The 21326-nt window shown below is 45.8% G+C and overlaps 1 protein-coding gene across 2 annotated transcripts in view; it reads right to left on the bottom strand.

Annotated features, from left to right (window-relative positions):
• The window catches only part of MAP3K5 (mitogen-activated protein kinase kinase kinase 5), a 1016304-nt gene that overhangs the window by 391910 nt on the left and 603068 nt on the right, over positions 1 to 21326 (bottom strand). For both annotated transcript variants that reach the window (XM_086927404.1, XM_086927403.1), the window contains exons 10-11: positions 11800 to 11953; positions 10631 to 10738 (exon numbers count right to left, since the gene is read on the bottom strand). In XM_086927404.1, coding sequence (XP_086783530.1) covers positions 10631 to 10738; positions 11800 to 11953 — 262 coding nt within the window. The remainder of the gene's footprint in view (positions 1 to 10630; positions 10739 to 11799; positions 11954 to 21326) is intronic.

Raw genomic sequence — 21326 nt, 5'->3', positions numbered from 1 at the left:
GACAAAATGCAATTTCTACATTTTGTGCACAAAACTTGAAAGTGGAAGAGACCTCAAACAAGCGTGCTAGGGAGGTAGTTCATCGCAGCAGTTCCACCAACCTCCAGAAGAGTAGGTACAAGTGATAATACGGGATGGAAGGGGAAAACTGTGATGGAGAAATAACTGTGCAGAGGTCCTTCCTTCTGAGAGGAGCGAACACTCACTGGTTTAGGCACTGGGGATAGAAATGAGTCTCTTCTGCAAGTAACATTATTTGACAGGCTAAATGTGCATATATGGAGGGTTAAAATAAATGCACTTCTTGTAGAAGTTCACGTTTTTGCTGCTCAGACATGTAATGTTCAAAGGCGAAATTTAGAAGTACCTCCCCTAGAGGTCAACATACTTAAGTCCCTTCTGCACAAATAGCTAATCACAGTGATTCTGAAGGGGAAATGATTGTTGAAAAGTAATTATTAGTATGGAATGCTGTGAGCTGGCACTGTAACATCTTAAGCATTTGGTGGGCCCTATGCAAAACATATTTTTGGGGCTCTCCCCGGAACAGCTTTGAATTGTATTTACTCGTTAAAACGTACAGTAAAAGGGTCACACAAAAACAGTTAAACTAAGTCTTACCCGAGGATACTGGATAGCAAAAGGTAGAGTCAGATGTGGACAGAGAAGTAGGAGAGACGTTAAGATAGGAATAAAGGTAAACAAGCATTTGCAATGTAATAGGTCTCGCAGTTACCCAAGTTTAAGCTATTGGTATTGTAAATGTCAATGCCTTTTCTTTATGTTTTAAAACAAAAACAAAAATAAAAGGCATTGCTATTTGTAATGTCAATAGCTCAAACGCATAAATGTGAGACCTATTGCATTGGATGCATGCATGATGGGTGGATGCATGGATGCATGCATGATGGGTGGATGCATGCATGATGGGTGGATGCATGATGGATGGATGGATGAGTGGATGGATGGGTGGGTGCATGAATGATGTATGGATGCAGGGCGGGTGGGTGGATGCATGAATGATGTATGGATGGATGCATGCATGCATGATGGGTGGATGCATGATGGATGGATGGGTGGGTGCATGAATGATGGATGGATGGATGGGTGGGTGCATGAATGATGGATGGATGGGTGGGTGGGTGGATGGATGGATGCATGAATGATGTATGGATGATGCTTGCATGATGGGTGGATGCAGGATGGATGGGTGAATGGATGGATGGGTGGGTGCATGAATGAATGATGTATGGATGCAGGATGGATGAGTGGATGGGTGGATGCATGAATGATGTATGGATGGATGGATGCATGATGGGTGGATGCATGATGGATGGATGGGTGGATAGATAGATGGGTGGGTGCATGAATGAATGATGTATGGATGCAGGATGGTTGGGTGGATGGATGGGTGGATGCATGAATGATGTATGGATGCATGCATGCATGATGGGCGGATGCATGATGGATGGGTGGATGCATGAATGAATGATGTATGCAGGGTGGATGGGTGGATGCGTGGATGCATGCATGATGGGTGGATGCATGATGGGTGGGTGCATGAATGAATGATGTATGGATGCAGGGTGGGTGGGTGGATAGATGGGTGGATGCATGAATGATGTATGGATGGATGCAAGGTGGTTCGGGCTTGCTCGCTGCGCTCGATCGCTGCGGTGCAATATGCAAATTAGTTTACGCCTGACCACTTTCAAATGTCACCAGCCGCCCCTGGAATTTAGTACTTTTTAACTACGCACGCCAGCCCGGGAAAGTGATGTATCACCAAAAGGCACCGAAAACAATGTTTTCAGGAAGATGAAAACGGCTGCCACACACAGGGAGAAAGACACACTAACATAAACATTGTGGCACACACAGATGCTTATACTGACACACAACTGGGCAGGATGGAACACACTCACCCAAACAGGCACACATACTCACATAAGCGCATTGGGAGGCCCAAAGGCATGCCGCCATAAGCACAAAGCTACACACAGTCCTTACCAAAACGCACTGACGACTTCTGACACAGAAAAACACTTGAGATTTACAGTCACGGACACAAACCCCTTCACACACACTAACTGAGTCACTCAGAGAAACATATCACATATACAAGGGTCAAGGACCCAATCAGACGAACACATATGTCACAAAGACACTGAAACAAACCTGCACACAGACATATTCAAATGCATAAACATTTAAAAACAGGTGTACAGATTCATGTTAACAAAGTGTGCAAACTTTTTACAAACACGTAAATGCAGACACACAGATTTGCAAAAACATGCAGACACACAAACACTCAGACACAAACAAAACACACGTAAGCTTATATACAAACACACACAACTTTAGAAAAAGTCAGGAGGGTGAAAACGTGATGTATCATTCACCCTCCCGACTTTTCCAAAGTTGCACAAACTCGCCGATCAACAACGACGTCACTGACTGTGTGTGTGCACGGGCGCGAGGTAGTGTGAGACAACGCTATTTTATTTTTGCTTTGTTAACAAATTTACTTTTTCGTTTACAACCTTCACGACCCCCTCCTTCCCTCCCGCCCCCCCCAATAAAAAAAGTTGAGTAGATTCTCAATGAATGTGCAACAAAATATCCAGAATAATGAAAGAGGTTGTGGGTTGGTTCCAAAAACAGTTTGTTATGGGAATCCCATAGTGAGCCTTTTTCTTGAAAACAGCACAAAAGGCTCAAGAAAAACCCACCAAAGTTGGGCCGCCGTTTTAGTCACATGTGCGTGACATACTGAGCTGCATTGTGCACATAAAGCTGCAGTCGCTCAATTTGTGTGCCAAATACATCCAACCGTATGAAAATGAAGTGAGGCACTAGCGGTCACACCTGCGACATGCAACTAACTAAGTTGCCGTTCTCAGTCATATGTGAGTAACATACTGGGCTCCATTGTCCACTGTAAACATGCGTACAAAGCTCCTTGGGCCTCCACTATAAAAACGGGTGCATAGCTCCTTGGGGCAACAGCGTGGAACGAAGCGTCTCAGGAGATCTGGCTACTTTGTTACCTGCCCTGCTTATTTATAAAACTACCGCGTGGAACGGAGCGTTTCAGTCCCCTTGGGCTGTCTCCTGCGACCTGCAGCTGAGTCGCCGTGCAGCTCAGTCCCTGTTCTTAGTCATATGTGTGTGACTCATTAAGCTGCATTGTCCACTATAAACACGCGTGCATAGCTCCTTGGGCCCACAGCGCTACAGCGTGCAACGGAGCGTCTCAGGAGATCGGGCTATTACATTGCATTATTTTCGTTTTTTATTTGTACGGCACATAAAAGTCCCCAGGGAACGATTCAGAGCACATTGCGGGTAAAAGTATAACAATAGAAGGGGCAGCACTATACACACAGATAAAGAGATATAGCACATGTAAACGTATCAATTTGCCTTCAACGTATCAAAAACAATCAATCACCCACAAATATGTTCAAAGTTTTATGTGTAAGGCACTCGCGTTACTTTAAAACAAAATATATACCTGAGGTGTCCATGTTTTAGTGTATGTGTGAGTGGTGCGGAAGAGAATAAAGGGATCAACCGAACACACATAGCACAGCAAACAAACTCACCGCCGCAGCCCGGCTTCAAAAGGAAGCCAGGCAACCTTTGTTGGGACGGGGGCGGGGCCGGACAAAAACAGGAAGCAGGCGCTCCTGTGCCCGCCGGAGGATTTCCGTGTTAGCTAGCGGGGCTCCCGTGCTCGTGGAGAGCCCCGCGGCCCCCGCCTGCTAACCTGAATGACCCGCTGGCTGCCGAGGGACACGCAAGAAGAACATGGTGAGTGGGGTGTGAGGGGGATGTGTGCGCGCGCGTGTGTGTGTGCGCACGTGTGTGTGTCTCTGGTGAGGTAAGGGGGGGAGCGTGTGTGTATGCAGTGTGTGTGTGCGCGCGTGTGTGTATATGCGACGGCGGGGGTGGATTCTCTGTATGTATGGGTGCGTGCATGGGCGCTTGTGTGTCTCTGTGTATGCGCATGCGTGTGTGGTGCCGTGCGCGCCCTCGCGGAGGAATCAGACAGCGACGCTCGTGCGTGAGCTCTGTCTTCACATTCCTCCTAACACGCCAGCAACAGATGTCTCGCAGACAGCAGGCTTACGCCTGCTTTTTACGTCTGCGAGACCTAAAAAGCGAGAAAAGTCACATTCCCAGTGCCTTTGTTGGAAGGTGGGGGCCCTGGGCAATTGCCCGCTTTGCCCAGGTCTTAAAACGTCTCTGAGCTAGCCACCAATCAGAATGGACTCTCTGCAGGCCATAATTACAGTTACTGGGGCATTTTGGGCTGCGCATTTGGCCTCCGCATTTTGGGCCCCCAGCTCCATGTTCACGGGTGTGCTATGGGTCTCAGCCCCATCCCCACAGCCACGGATCCAACCCTCCACCATTCAGGGTTAAAGGCAAACAATTGGGAAAATAGTGAACGTCTTGAGGGCAGAAGCTGGCTCTCACCTGAAGCTGGACTGGAAAGAAATGTTTTTTTAAATTTTCCTTCAGCGCTCCTACTACTTTGAAGCCCCATTTCAGACACACTGTCAGGGCTCTCCCCTGGCTTTGTTAAGAGGGAAGCCCGATAAAACGTATAAAAAGTAAACTAAACTAACTTGTTTGTTTATTTTTCTACTTCTCTGTGGCAATCCGGTTTGCACTCTCCTTTTAGAAAGTAAGGGAGGACCCTGAAGAGCCGTGTCTGAAACATCTGCATCAGAGAGAAGGGCCATGGAAGAAGGGAACAGTTTACTTGCCCCTTATGATTCAGATGAGAGGCAGCAGCTGCTCCCACTACGCTCTGTTTTGGCTTGAGGATTGTTAATCGCCTTCTTGCTCTTCTCTGAAGGACAATAACGGATAACCCTTATTATGCAGTGGAATGTTGAGAGCTCAATTGCACACAATAGAGTACATAGGGCCAATAATGGCTGATACAGGCCATCTACACCAACATTGTATTGTATTGTAATTGCATTTATATAGCGCTTACTACCCCTGACGAGGCGTCAAAGCGCTTTTTCAGCGAGTAGCACGCTACTCCGGGACCCACAGAGGATTCGTGTTGAATTAGTATAGTGAAACATGCAAGTACATTTTAAGTGGTGGATAGGTTAGTCAGTTATTTGCAATGGCAGCAGAAGGATAGAGGAGGACAAATGTTTGTATTTATATAGCACTTGTTGACGCACACTATTCAGGAAGCCTACAAAGGATTATTGGTGAAATAATATGGTGAAATATGAAGTAATTTCAGTGGTGGATATTAGTCATTTACTTGGAGTGAGAAGGATAGCGGAGGGATAAAAGGGGAAGAAAGATTTGCATTCATATAGCACTTGTTACCCCTGTTGGGTGTTGAATCGCTTTTCTGGCGAGTAGCACGCCACTCTGGAACCCATAAAGGATTACTGTTGATAATTAGTATAGTAAAAAAAGATGAAGTAATTTGAGTTTTGGATATGTTATTCAGTTATTTGGGTAGTATATTAGTATAGTTTAATATGGAATTTGAGAAGCGAACATGTTAGTCTGTTAATTTTGATTGAAAAGCATAGTGGAGGGATAAAAGAGTAAAAGATATATTTTTTTTAAGTCTTAGTAATAGGAAATAGGAGGAGGCTTTTGGATGAGTAAAAAGGAGTTTTGGGTATTGCTAAATGAGAAAAAGGGCTGCATTTCTAGCCCTAGTCCCGACCAGTCTCAAACAGGCAACTACACTTGTCCTCTACCCTTAACAGGCTCAAACAGGTAACTACCCTTGTCCTCTCCGCCCTTAGCCGAGATGCCCTAAGCCTGGCCTTTTTTATAGCCCTAGTAATCAGGTGACCCCTTCAGCAAATGGGAACCCTAACACTATCCAATCACAACACTAGCCCTAAAATCTAGAACCAGTAGGAGACCAAGACTTTACAACCAATATTAGCCCTAGTCCAAGCACCCAATCAGTTCAAAAACCCTGATCTCTACGTCCAATAAAGGCCTTAGCCCTACCAGTAGTCCCAACCCAAGTCCAAGCAGCCAATGGCACAGGTAGCCCTAGTCCCTACTTCCAATAGAAAGCCTAACCCTACTCTTAGTCCCACAACTAGTCCAACAACCAATCACACCAGAAGCCCTAAATAGCTACTTCCAATTAAAGGTCTAACCCTAGCCCTACTGCTCGAACAGCCAGGTCTTCAGCTTCTTCCTGAAGGAGAGGTGGTCTTGGGTCAGGTTCCAATAGAAATCCTAACCCTAGCCCCAGTCCCAACCCTACAATGATTGAATCAGACCCAGAAACCAATCAGAACGCTCAACTACCCAACCAATGAGGACATTAACCCTAACCCAATAGAAACACCAGATACAAGCACCAATCAGTGTACACATGTGCCAATCACTAGCAGACCATATAAGGACCTAGCGACCTCAGACAAGGTTTGCTGGCCAGGGAGTTGGAAGCTGCTTCTCCTGTTCAGAATCTCCTAGGAGACAAACAGGCTCAATCCACACTTTGTTTTTCTGCAGGTAAAGGCTTCACTAACTCGAAATCTAACAACACTGTTTGAATAAAACTTTACTCCCCCTGCTGGCCAAAAAACGGAGTGCACAGGCCCCAGTAAATACAGTTTAAACAGTTCACAGAAGCACCCTCTGATGTACAATATCCCTGTTGCTGGGGGGTGGGGGCAAGGGGGCTGGCCTCACTGGCTTGTGAACACAAAATGGTGGCTGGGGGTGCACGGTTTTAACACACAGGTCTTAGCACAGAGCAAAGGAGAAATTTGGAGGAAAAACAGATTTGTCACCAAGGAATGAGAGGGGCAGAGGTTGGACTGCAAATCCCACACTTCAACACGTTAAATGCAAGCAGGAAAAACCACAAGTTTAGAACACAAAACTGGTGATAAAATATGCAATCACAGGCAGGTCAAAATTGCAATTTTACACTGTAACAACCACATGCAAAGACAGTAATCACAGAAAGAGAAAATCGTTTTTTAAACAACTTTTGTTTTGAGAAGAGACAGCACTAGTCTGTCTCCTTACCGTCGTGCGCTATATAAGAACCTATGACTTATGACTTATGACTTACCACTTCCTGGACTCTGCTCACTGCAATCTGGGGCACAGGTAGGCTGCACACCACAAGATGGAGGAGAATGATTTGGGGTGCACCCAGCAAGGCCTTAAGGGGCCTGGGCAGATGTGAGAGGAGGGCTCAGACTTGCCTGGTAGCTGAATATCCAATGGTCTGCTGGCCTGGGGGTGGGGGCTGGGGAGCTGCATTCCAATGTTTGTCTTCCGGTTTCCCCGGGTTTCATTTAGAACAATCTATTCTGTGGAGTGGACCTATGACACTGACATCTAACAACAGGGTAACCCTCAACCAGCCGCGCAATGCCCATTGGATTGAAAGGGCTTAAGCCACCATGCCCCCCCCCTCTCCCCCCGGTCGTGTTGGTCAGCCCGGGCCGTGACAGCTTCCCGGGCACACACACAGCAGCATCAAGTAGTTCACAGGTCTTTAAAAGACCATTTACTTGCTAATGAGGCTTTGTTGTTTTTTCACCCCATCTTAGAGCCCCTGCATCTCCACTGACTATTGCTGGAAGAATGAGCCCCCGTGAAATTTTTAGTAGCTCCCCCCTCCCCCACCCCGGAATGTGACTCTAGTTGCGCCCCTACCCACAACCCTGATCAATAAGCTCTGATTAGCCTTTTCTACTGATAATTATACCTAAATCTCAGTTTTTACTTTGTTTATCTTTCTCAGTACAAGCGCAACAGATAATCCACCACATTTACAGTATGGTGTACTTTGTACCCTACCATGGTGTATAATTTTACTACTATGTGCTCACACCCCACAAGGAGTGCCCTATGGCTAACACAGTGTATTTGACATTGCTTGGCCTGTTTGTATGATTTAATTTATTGCTTTAAGTAGCACCAATGCACCCCTATCTATTGATTGCATCAAAAACAAACTGACAATGGATTCCATTTCTGAGATAAGGATGTCCGTAGAATAAGCAGCATCTGTGCCGCTGCTATGGGGGGAGGCGCGTCGCCCCCCAAAAACGGCAGGAATGAAAAATAAAACACTCGTTTTATTTCTCCTTTCCTGCTGTGTTTTGGGGGCAGGGCCTGGGGGATGACAGCACTGAGGGGAGTGGTAGTGCACTCCCTTCACTGCGCATGATGGCGTCTCAGGCCACCCAAACCGTCATGGACAGTGAAGCTCTCTCCAACCCTAGCTGCATTGTTGGGGTCGGAGAGAGCAGACACAGACTACCAGTCTGTCCTGGAGCGCAAATCGAGGGGCTCAGGCCAATCCTGGAGCTATTCTCATGCATGAGAGCAGTTTCAGGATTGACCACAGGGCATTCTGGGAGCCTGTGCCTGAAGAAGAGAGCAGAGGAGCGCAACGTGGCCGGCTGAAGGTACATTTAAAAAAATATATTATTTATAATTTTCCCCTCTCTCTTAGCGACCCCTGTGCCTCTTCTTCCGCCTCACCACTCGTCCCATACACCAGCTGCTACTGAGAATACGATACATTCAATGTGCCCCGACACACAAGGAACTGACAACCATATGACTCATTGTTCTGTATACTGTCCCCCATTGTTAAAGAGGCAAAATTATGACTTAAATAAATCTTAGACTTGATTAGTCATTTAAACTCCCTAATTCCTTATTATATTCTGCCAATGTTTCTATTGTACTCAGCTTTAAAGGTCAGCATAGAAAGTGCTGCAGGCACGCTGAGCGGCAATGCGCATGAAACCAATGCCTTCTTTCAGTATTCATTTTGCATTTAAAAATAAGTGGTAATGTTTGGCAGAAGTACCAGTTCTCATACACAATGTTTTCATTCTGTAGAATTGTAATCATCTAGGTCTTATACAATGAATATAATGTGGTTTTCCTGACTGCTGCCCACACCCGGGTCAAAAAGAAAAGTGAATATGTCACTTCACGGAGTATGGATATAAACTGTATGCCATAAACAGCCAACACTTAGATGAAGATCTGGCTTTCTGCAAACACAAGCCCCATGTTAAGACAGACTTGTGGAATGAGGAGTCTGGGAACATAGAATGGAATTGCATTTTCCAAAAGTCATAAACATAGGTCGGTTCCAGCTGATAACAAACATTAAATAAAAGTCTTATTCTACACAGCACTATGCGGTTAGACTGGTATTATATGCATGCAACCTGCCGAGACCAACACAAGTCTTGCTAGAGGTCAAAGGGCAGGGCTGTCCATGTAATGTACTTACATCACCTCACTAATGGATTATGGCTAATGGTGCAAGGACAAAGTGACCGGGTCCAGCTCTTGTGTGGTGGATCACTGCATTTGTTCAACGAGTCCCAGGGTTATTTGGTAGTCTCTTCTTCTGAAGTTGGGCGGCAACAGGGGAGCTTTCCTTACATGTGGGTCACAGAGTCAGGTCCTGGTGGTATACAGCAGCAGCTCCTCCGCTATGGCGGAGCAGCTTAGCACCCCCTGCTGAGAGCCACCTGAGGGAAACAAAATGATAATAAATTGGTTTTATCATCATTTCATTTTTCCCGATTACCTCTAGAGCAAGCCACGTCTGGGTGGGTCGATCCTTGTCTGTCATCACAGCCAGCAGGGGAAGAGTAGTGCACACTAAGTGCGCATGACAATTTGGCCAGCCGTCTTAAGCGGTCAAACCGCCAAGTGCACTTAGGTTTCTCCAACCCAGCCGTGTTTAACAGCCGGGTTAGAGAAACAGCACAGACCCCCAGGCATTGTCTGAGGCAGCAAACCAAGCTGCTCAGACCAATCCTGGCACTGCTCTCATGCTATTGAGAGCAGCGCCGGGACTGAGCGGAAAGCCTGTGCCAGTGTCCAAGGGACTGCTGAGACACCATTAAGGGAGAAGAGGAGCACTGAGGCGGCCGGCAACCTTGGAACAGGTATGTTTATTTTTTATTACAATTATTTCCCTAATCCCTTTCCAATCCCTCCTCTCACCCCCCCCCCCCCCCCTGAGTTTTCCAGCAGTCGCCACAGGTGGTATATGGGCTTAACCCGGATACATCCTAATTTGAGGCTAAAAACTGGGACCCATAAAAAAAAATGGTTAGTACTGCATGTATTTAGGTGTCCCTTCAACTATCTGAAAGACTTGGATCAATTTTCAGGAGACAGGCAAAAGGACACTCAGTTTGTTGTGCTTGGTTGGTAGAATGTTTAGTTTATAATGTTGCCTGTGTGGGAAAAATGAATTTTCTTGTGGACGATGGGTGTATAGGGTCACCCATTTTGTCAGATCCACTGACATAGAGCTTATGCCATCAAAAATACATTTCCAACATATAAGAAACGTGCACTCCATATGGGATAGTTAATAATCTGCACCAGTTTAGATTAACTGAATGAAAGGGAAATATTATCAAATGAACCGTGTACAATCAGAGCCTTGTTAAGAGCAACAGTTATTTGGTATGGTCAAGTAAAGGATGCTTTTTTCTTTTTCTTTAGCCACGGCATACACAACCTTTGTCTTACTATATGGTGACCCTTTTGTACAAAACCAATCATGGAGCCTTGCTGAATGACCTTGTGCTTTTTGGTTTACCTTGTCATCCGGGTACACATGCCATATGGAGACAGTCTTCACGTCAGCATCGCTGTTGATGGAGAGGTAGGATGGCTGGTAAATCTTTGTTGGTTCCAAAATTAAAACCTGTGAGACAGAAGGAAACCCACGTTTACAAATGAAATAGGTTCCTGATGAATGAGCTGGATGGTCAGGAAAATTGAGCCCAGGAAAGGCAAACCAACAACTGAAAGAAGGCAATGTGGTTAACTAGTCCTTGTGTGTTACCTTGCTCATTTTTGGTTGTGGAGTTGGAGTTACTCTGAAATGGTGCTAAACTAAACAGTGTCTTGACCCAAACTTGCGTTTCATGTGTGACATCAATCAGATGTTTTACAAAGTGCCTGCAAGTTTCACGTTGTGTGTTTCATATGCAGGACCTGTATGCTCCCATCAAATGTATTCGTTTTCAGAGCACAGTTACAGAGCACAGTTACTCCTCCTAGTTCAATATTTGTAATAGACACTTTATCCCTGTGAGCTGTACTAGACAATGGTTGCCATACTCCCTAGGGAGATTTTGACCAAGGATTTACTGTCTATCCCTATGCTGATGAACCACACGTACTTCTGGGACATCAGCAGACAACGTTCATCAGAGAAATGATGGTTGGGTGTGAACCCTTAGTATGTCTACCATTCACTTTGGCTACCACCCTCGACAACTTATCAGGACCTGGTAAGTAGGACTGACAATTGGTCAAGCCGATTTAATAACTGGCTGACAGCCAGTTGCTTGAGCAACTGGTTCGCTATGGTGAGTATCTTTAAATGAGATATGTTTGCTAGATTGGCTCATACCAGTTGGGCAATGGCTAGTCAGGTGCTCCGATGCTACCTGTACCAAGATGGGTTGGCCAGACTTCGATACCTTAGAATAGGCATAATGTAAAATAGTGCAGCGCAGTTTCCTCAGAAAAAAGACAGCATTGCAGGCAGCAGAGCCATTACTCAACCGAGAATGGTAATGGAGGAACGTTATCACAAGTGCAGCAAACAAAATCAAACGTAGATAGGTCTTCATATTTCACGTGTGTGTACATATACACACACAAACACAAAAATGCATGATTGGTAACTGCTAGATATGTAAGAAATTGCTCGTTTATGTAGACAACATAGTGGAAAACCAAATAAAAAACACTTACTGGGAAGCGAACTACAGCAACATCAGTCTTTGTGGACTCGACAAGGAAGTCCATCCAGAAGTCCACAAGTTCCTGTTTTGCAACATGCTGTTCAGGGCTTTGCTTCTTAAAATGCTGATGCATCAAAATGACCTCCACAGTAGATTTGATGTACCTAGAATGAACCAGTGATATACAGAGCATGGTGATTGAAGAATTAAACAAAACAGTTTAGATAACTATTAGGCTCATAGATGGATATCTAAAAGAACTTGATGACTGTACCCGGCTGTACCACTTCAATAGGTACCAACAAGCACAACAGCTTTCTGATTCCAGCTTGCCGCAGTCTCAGCAGCAAGAGAAGATAAGAGAGAGAAAATCACTCAATGTGCTATCACCCACAGAGCAACAAAGACAACTTCCTAATTCCTGCAGTGAATCCAGAACCACAGCACTACCTTTCCCATGAACAAATGCGTTCAACTACTCGCGTAGGATTAGTTACTATGTGGTCTAAGCTTTGTGGGCAGAATCATATCCATTGAGTGCTTACCAAAACAAGCATTTACAATGCAACGGTTTCGCCTTTGGAAAAGTTAGAGCTATTGGCATTGTAAATGACAACATTTGTATTTATGTGTTGGCTTTGAAAACATAAATAAATGGCATTGTCATTTACAAAGCCAATAGCCTAATCTCTCGCAAATGAAACACCTATTGCATTTGCACCCACACACACACACACAAAACCGGATCACAAGCAGGCAACAGAGGCAAGGACCAACCTCCTTTAAGCTTAAGATCTCAAGATGAAATAGGAAGGTCTTATATACCTTCTGGTAGTGCCGGGCACTTAATAAATACTGGAAAGGCACACAAGCAATTAGTATTCCCTATGGATGTCCATATGGTCCTTAATATTATATTCATACATCTAAATACAAAAAATGTGTAAATACACGAAATATAAAATCATTACCTGCAAGTAAACAGAGATCAAAGTGGGATATGGCATATATAACTCCTTATCACCACATCAGTTTGGTCCTCCCCGTCTTAAAGGTGTTTACTGGTAAGAAGAAGAGTACAAAATCAGACCAGTACCAAAAGCAAAATCAGACCTCCAGTGAACACCCTTAGACCTCAGTGACTCGGGGTGTTCACTGGAGGTCTCAGTGACTCAGGGTGTTCACTTCAGGTCTCAAAATGTTCAGGGCAGCTCTGAGTGTTCTATGCATCTGTCATGGAGGAGTGTATAGCTCTCAGGGTGTTCAGTGCAGGCCTCAGGCAGGGTGTTCAGTGCAGGCCTCAGGCAAGTTGTTCAGTGCAGGCCTCAGGCAGGGTGTTCAGTGCAGGCCTCAGGCAGGGTGTTCTGTGCAGGCCTCAGGCAGGGTGTTCTGTGCAGGCCTCAGGCAGGGTGTTCTGTGCAGGCCTCAGGCAGGGTGTTCTGTGCAGGCCTCAGGCAGGGTGTTCTGTGCAGGCCTCAGGCAGGGTGTTCTGTGCAGGCCTCAGGCAGGGTGTTCTGTGCAGGCCTCAGGCAGGGTGTTCAGTGCAGGCCTCAGGCAGGGTGTTCAGTGCAGGCCTCAGGCAGGGTGTTCAGTGCAGGCCTCAGGCAGGGTGTTCAGTGCAGGCCTCAGGCAGGGTGGCAGGGTGTGCAGTGCAGGCCTCAGGCAGGGTGTTCAGTGCAGGCCTCAGGCAGGGTGTTCAGTGCAGGCCTCAGGCAGGGTGTTCAGTGCAGGCCTCAGGCAGGGTGTTCAGTACTGGTCTCAGGGTGTTCAGTGCAGCACGAGTCAAGAGTCCCTGCTCCCTGCAGACGTGCTCCTATGACTCCTGGCAGGGACAGGCTGCGTGGCCTGAAGGAAGTAAACATATTTGCACATTCCTGAGGCATGAGGCGGCCCTTCCACCTTCCTTTCTCCTGGAGCGCTCCCTGCCCCCTCACAGCTGTGAGAGGTGCGAAGGGGGGGTGAGGGGGGCGAAGGGGGGGGGGGAAATCGGGGTTCCTTAGTCAGACCTCCGACTTACTCCTCAGAAGAATGTCTTCTGACTGAGGTGTCCATCCGGAATGTGAGACATTCGACGGCAGCAATGAGGTCATCGCGAGAAATCCCCCGTTTTTCTAAAGACTGGAACAATAAGTACTGGCAGGTGCCGAACAACAGAACCCCTCAGCACTCCTCACAACGCCCCCATCCCACCCCCTCAGCTCAATCCTGGCCACCACCAGCCCTTTCTTTTCCACCACTGGGACAATCACACTGCCCTCCCAATGCACTTCAATCCTGCCCTCAGCCCCTCACTCCTACTACCCACAACCAAACTCATTGCCCCCCCCCCCCAAACTTTACCACCCGACCTAACACACATAACTTCAGTTGTACTGGCCTCCAGCAGACCCTCCTATTTCAGCCCTGGGGCATACATACTTTAGTCAGAACCGGCCTTTGCCAGGATAGCGCCCTGGGCGGAAAGACATTTGGCGCACTCTCTGTTTGTGGATAAAATTAGTCCCCGACTGTCTATCCCAGAGTTGTGACTGGCCTCTGAACCCAAACATCTCGGCACCTCGCCCGGCTCACCTGAATCACTCATAGATTAGCTCCTCGCACTGGTGCCAAGTTTTTTTGTTGGAGGGGGCGGAGTTAAAAGTCTGTGGAAGCAAGGGGGTGGGAAGACAAGAAAGGTGGGGGAGGGAAGCGGCTGTTAAAATCAGAACTTTCACCACTTCAGCCAGGTGACAGGGTCTCTGCTGTCTGCATGACCTGCATGGAGACAGGTCCTTTGGCCACGCCCACTCTGAAGATTGACGTCCTGGGCCCAGCTCGCTCATGATAATAGCCGGCCCTTGGGACCCTGCACCGCAATGCTGCCCAAAGCACGGCCCCCCCCGCCTCTACTTTATTTATTTTATTTTATTTATTTGATGCGATTTTATATAGCGTAAACATTACCAGAAGGTGTCATAGCACTTTACAAAAGAACCAGTTGCGATACATAAAGATTTAGGATTACATGAGTTACATAAAAGATACAAACAGAAAAAAATTGCAAATGTGCAAGTTGTAAAAATACACAGGGAAGAGATACAAACAGAGAACATTGCAAATGTACAAGTTGTAAAGTCAGTGAAGGAAGAGATACCAATGGATAAACTCTTAAGAATCACATCGGACTCAAACACAACCGTAATCCAGGCCTCCAGCAGACCATTCTATTCCAGGACTGGGACACGCACACTTCCCTGCCATTCACCCCAACCCTGTCCGCACTCTTTTCTATTTCAGTGCTAGGGCCTAAGCGGCGCGCGCTGCTGTTCCCGTCGTCTACGGGGCTCAGTCAGTGCGTCTCGAGCCCCGCCGGCAGCACCAGGGCAATCATTGCCAACTCTCTGCAAACAAAGCACCGGGCTGACCCCGAGCCGATGACGTCATTGATTATGTCACCAGGGAGGCATGTCTGGAAGAGATGACACAAAGGAGATCTCGCCCCCACTGTTGCTTTTCCTGAACTGATTCACCTGCAGTGGAAAACAGGAAAAAACACAAGAGTCTGGAACTGAAATACAAACAGAGAGGGGGTGAGGTGGGGGCTGGGGCTGCGGGAGGGTTAACGGGCTCACGGACAGTGGGAGGGGGGCGGGCACACGGACAGCGGGAGGGGGGACGGAGGAAGGCAGGACAGCAGCAAGCACTCACCAGAGGTCGGGGCAAATGACAAAATAAAAGGCGGCCAAAAAAAAAAAAAGTAAACGCCCACCGCCGCAATGACGTTGTCAAAGGGGCAGGATGAGAAAAATCGCTGGGAACGCCCACCAATCACCTCGCTGAAAGACGGACGCCTCTCTCTTCCAATGGCTAGCCTCCATTTATGGAGCTAGCCAATGGAACAGAGAGGCGGGACTTTTGTCCATACTAGTAAACAAAAGTTTTCGCCTTGCGCGAAAGTCTGCTTGCGCAGCTTTCGGCGAGGCGAAACCTAAAAAGGAAGCTCTTTGGATCAGGTCGGAAGCACAGTGCCGTCACTCACCTTGATGAGGACAGCACACTGCAAGCAAAGCTGAGAAGCACTCTAGAAGTAATGGTACCTCATCAATGTGATGATCTAGAAGAAGCAACAATTTGCTGTAAAGCTTAAGTTCACAGCTTCAAAATAAGAACAGAAGCATTGACATCATAGTGGGACCAGGGAGCTGGACTCAAATTGGATCATCAGGGATTTTCTTTACCTGCGGCTTGTTCACTTAGGATACAGGAAATGGTGAAGATGGCTGGAAGGACTGATGTGTTGATGGCAGTCAACATGTCCGTATTGGCATCTCACATATTTAAATCATAATTTCAATGACTAGGATTAGCAACATCTGCACATCTGTTAAGGCTTAACCCAGATTTCATTAGAACGACTTGACCCTCTGTAAAGAATTCTGGATTATACTCTTTCCACTACATGACTATTAAAATGAAAAAATAACAGACCCCGTTTCCTATATTAATCCTCAGCCAACTCCTACAAAGAGGAATCAATCAATAGGATTGATATCAGGACGGCCTTGACAAATAATGCACTTCCCACAGTGTTCAAGCACAGCTACAAATGACTTTGCGACTTAAACTGGGTGCAATTAAGGATGGATATATTGTTCCATCTGAGTATCCAAGAGTTGTTGATGATGTTGCATCACTAGTCCTTTGGATAGTGGGCAACTCCAATATGTAGCTTGAGGCCTAGAGAGAGTTCATTCATGCTTTTACTTTGACAGAATGACAGTTTAACTGCTAATTTATGGCTTTTTACATTTAGAAACGTCATAGTTTCTGGATCTCTGGGCGTGTCGAAGACATAGTGCTATTCACTAATCGCCCTTCCGCATTCATTTGCTTCTCTATGCCATCAAGTTAACATGTTGTTGGATTTACAGCTTTCTTAAAGGCGTAATAAGTTTGCCAAATGTATCTAATATGAAATATTTTGCTGTGTATTACGGTTAAGCTCATCACTTACAATGTAAACTTCATCTTCTAACTCATTTTCGTACACTTTTCTTGAGGGTACAGCTTACCTCTACAAACGCAGCCTGCTCAGCACAAGGGGCCCTTCACCCAGCTTCCACATTGATGTAGCCCCAGATGCTGTATCATTATGAGATTTTCTTTCTACAAAGCACACAAACATCGCCTAAATATTACCAAACACTCGCCCACACAAAAACCCACTCCTAGTGGGCGTGGCAATGCTTGCTAGGAGTGTGGCAGGCAAGGAGCTTGATCTCTCCACACTTCCTGGGCTCCTGTGGTAGAAAGTGTAGGAGGAAGGCCTTAGTAAACAAGTGACGAAAGAGCCAATATGGTTAGCTTTTATGCAGCGTGTGCTGACGCCAGTGGAACAAAGAGGCCATATACAGCGCACACAGAACTGCCGGACAACCTGGCGACAGACAATCTCACACACAGGCATTCTCGCAGAGTCAACTGACATACAAGCACGCAAGCACAGAGACAGACAGGCAACTGTACACAGAGACAAACAGGTATACAAGCACCCAGGCAGAGAGACCAATGGAGAGGTCAGGCACCCATTGATTTCAATATACTAAAGCACTCGACCAACAGTTACACCGGTATGCACACAGACCGAAGAACATGAAGGCACCTAGGCCGAGAGCAAGAGAAATACACCCATCCAGACACAGAGACCAACAGACTTCAATGCCCCTGTGCATACCGAGCAACAGGGAAAGGTAAATAAGCACACACAGGCACAACACATATACAAACATGCATGCAATACCAGACACCATACATATATACATGTACAGATATACAGATTGTTGGCTTGGTCGAAGAAGAACAGACAACTATTTGTATAGAAATTTACGCTTTAGGCGGAGGTGTAAGGAGAGTGTACATCCTCACCATTATTGGCCTCTCACTGGAACAATTGTCTCTAGCAATTGATGGATGACTTCACTACTTCAATTTTCATGCCCAGCTAATCCCTTGATCTTTCGAATTCTTTGCCTTAAGAATCATAGTGCAGTCTGCATGCACAATGAATCCTTTCCTGATTGGCATAATCATACAAGAAGCCGTAGTTCAATCCCTACATGCCCACATTGCCAACAACCGGACTGGTATGAAGATAATACTGTGGTGCAGGTAGATGAACAGCTTCAACAACATTCACTTCAGCAGATTTAATGCATCATTAAAACATATTCTATGAGTGCCCCTGAGTTTCAGGTAGTACTCACATGTCCCCTGACGCTTCTGATACCAGGTTTCCTGATAGCTCTATTGGGGAGTGGAGGGTACAGGAATTACCGGACATTAAGGTCATCGCCCCAGGTTCATGTAAGAAATGAGAATTGACAGGACAAACCAGTAATTCAGAGTCCAATTTCCCCAGGTTATTCCTCATTTTCCTACAGAATTCAACACAGATTTCATTTTGTTTAGGAGCAGCTGCAAAGCTTGGGTGAAACAAAAAGGGCCCGCAGCGTTCTCATGGGTTTCATAAGTACCACAGGCCTGGTAGCTCGGATTGAATTGTTGACAATTCAATGTGTTTTTGTTTTGCTGGTTTTTGGTGGGATTCAAGTAGCTTCTTATAATGACATTTTTGCTACTGCGTACATGAAATGCACATGACAAAGGAATTCTTATGGCCTACTGGCTTAACAAACATTTCCATTTGTCATATTTGCCTTTATCTAAAGACATGGATCTTTTGTTGCAATCGCAAGGATGGTTTCTTAGAAGTGGCTCAGAGGCAGTAGGCGACCGCCTTACTTGATTATGAAGGAACCACATACTGACAGCTGGAACATCATCAGTGCCTCATCAATAGACAGGGTGGAGAGGCTGGGCCCATTGGAACATCTTTTTCCTAGGTGTATCTTTTTCCCCGCTTGGGCATTCCTGAGGGAGATGGGGGGGATGGGGCTCATCCTCAGTATCAGGATTCCACGAGCTCCAGTATCTCTTCCACCCTTATCTGCAGACACGGGGCAGGCCTTTGGGGACAATAGCGGCCCAAGGCATCATTACAAGATCAGCTGAGGTCATGTCTTTATGGAGAATCAAGAACCGGTCATGCAGCATCACCAGGGACCGAGCATGAACCACAACTAGGAACTGGATGTAAGTCTGCCAACTAGCCTATTTGTTTGGTGATCTGATGACCGCACAGGCTCTAACCAGAAACAAGGGAAAAATCCAAACGTGTAGGTGGGAGTACAGATAATGTATTATCATAATTCCGTATTATTTCAGATTAGCATCCTCTGCTGATGGACACACTGAAGGAAAGGGGTTATATACTAACTGAGCAGAATACAGATTTGTCATTTATTTTACTATGTTACGAGTCACTTTACGATTGTTCTGTTGAATTTTACAGGATTTCTTTTGCACTCTAGGGCTCGTCTGAAACTGGATAAGCGGGTCCACTACCTGGTGCCCTGACCTTGATTGTTTACTCCTTGTGGTTTGACAGTGTTGACTTCCATTGTACTGAGTTTATTCATGCTTTCGCCTCTTTGTACAGCACTCTAATACCTGTAAGGGTCATGTTAGCGCTTTATACAACTTTTCAAATAAATAAATGAATAGGAAGGCTCTTGCTTTTCAACTTGATGTCTCTTGGCTAGACGTGTGTTCACTGGCAGGATGTTGCCAAGAGCTATCAAGAGGAACCGTTTTTTCTAATAGGGATATCTCCTTGGAAACATAAGAGTCTTCAGTGTGGTAGAGACATGTTTTGAACATTGAATACTCTTTTTAATTTGAGTCCTACTTCCTATTTTTTGGGTTCTTCTTTACTTTAGGGTTCTTTACGCAGGTTTGTGGCAAGATGTTTAGTGGGGTTGGTGCATGGTAGATGATCTATTATGCATCCCATGTTTAGTTCAGCAAGCTTTTTCCACTAGTGGGACATTGACTTTTTTGTATAAAAAGCTCTCTTTCCAAGATCTTCTAATGCAAAGATTAGTGATACTGAATTCCCCTCTGGTGGAGGTGCATATGTGACTCTGTACCCAATGTATGTATAGCCTAAGTCTCTTCAAGGGAATCACTGGATGCTGAATAAGGTCAAATATCTTTTTCTAGAGGCTTTATTCCAGGCAACCTATGGATGACCTATTGATTGAGGTGCCACAGACCTCTGTACAATAGCCTAAGATGCCAACTACTTTTGCAAGAGCAGCAGAACTGATGATCCTGGGATCTACATTGCCATGTTCTATGGTAAACTGAACTATTTTCTTTGCAGCACACTTCGCTCTAGTTAGCACGCCCTTGATTTGGTCCCCCCCCCCCCCCCCCCCCCCCGGGAGTGAATTGTTTATTGCAACTACTAGCCATCTAAAGATACTTGTTGCCTTTAGTGTCTGGTTGCTCATTCATAAGTAACATACTTTAAAGCTTCTCATTTGCTCTTGTTCCCCCAGGTCATTACTTTTGAGTTTGGTATGTTAACCTGCAAGTTGTTTGTGACACAGTAGCTTTCCAGTGCTCATAGCTGGGACTGCACAGCACTTTGCATTCACGCAAGGCGTTTGGTGTAGCGGATTCTTGGTTTGCTTGATTTCTGACATATCTAGCAAGGCTATTACTATTTCATCGTACATGCCATTTGTGTATAGACTGAACAGTGGAGAAGCCAAGGTGCAGCCTTATTTCACTCCTCTGCACTGGGAAATCTGCTTCCTGTGCCTTCAATGCCTGATGATGGTTCTGAGGAGTGCCTGAGGGAGGTCCATACTATTTATTTAATTTGGAATTTGGACCAAAGACGTTGCCAGTTTAATAGGACAAAGGCTTGTGGAAAAGCAAGGAAGGATGCAAACAGGGGCAAATGTCTATTGGCGGAGAATCTGTAGATGACCAAGTGAAGTTATATCTCATCTGTAGTGGACAGTTCCCCTCTGAACCTTCCTGCATGGGATTCAGAACGTGATTCTCATTAAACCCAAATGACAGATGCTCCAAAGTAAGTGTAGAGAAATTATTTTTCATGCTAAGATTGTGGATGCTGCCTTTCTTGTAGATTCATACTATTAAGCTAATTTTTAATGATTCATGAACAAGCGTTGTTGCAGACAAATGTAAAGACCTTTGAGGAGAGCTTGCGAAGTGCTGAAATGTGGAGTAATGTACAATACTGTCATGCAAAATACAATTTGATGAGATGTGCTGTGAAGAGTACGGTGGGACTACCATGATTACCTTGGTAAAGTCAAAATGTAATGAGGGCTGCAGTTTCTAATTTTTACTTTCAAAACAGCTGCACATCTGTTTGTGGGAGCACACAATAAAGTGGAGTTTGTCTTGTAGGTGCTCTTCTCAATATGGCTTTGGCTATGTGCGAGGAATGCTTCCAGGTGGAGATTAGGCTTGTTCTAGTTGCAGGGGGAAGGAAGGAAGTGGCAGAAGGCCATCTGGCTTTAAAAAATGCAACACCTGCTCTCCACCTTGTATAATGTACGTTCCTGGGCCTACCTCTTTCAACAGCGGAGCCTTTGAGGGTGTGTGTTTCAACCCAGT

The sequence above is a fragment of the Lissotriton vulgaris genome, chromosome 6 (genome assembly GCF_964263255.1).
Source record: "Lissotriton vulgaris chromosome 6, aLisVul1.2, whole genome shotgun sequence".
In the NCBI taxonomy this organism is placed as follows: Eukaryota; Metazoa; Chordata; class Amphibia; order Caudata; family Salamandridae; genus Lissotriton; species Lissotriton vulgaris.
This window is presented reverse-complemented; position numbering and strand designations above follow the sequence as displayed.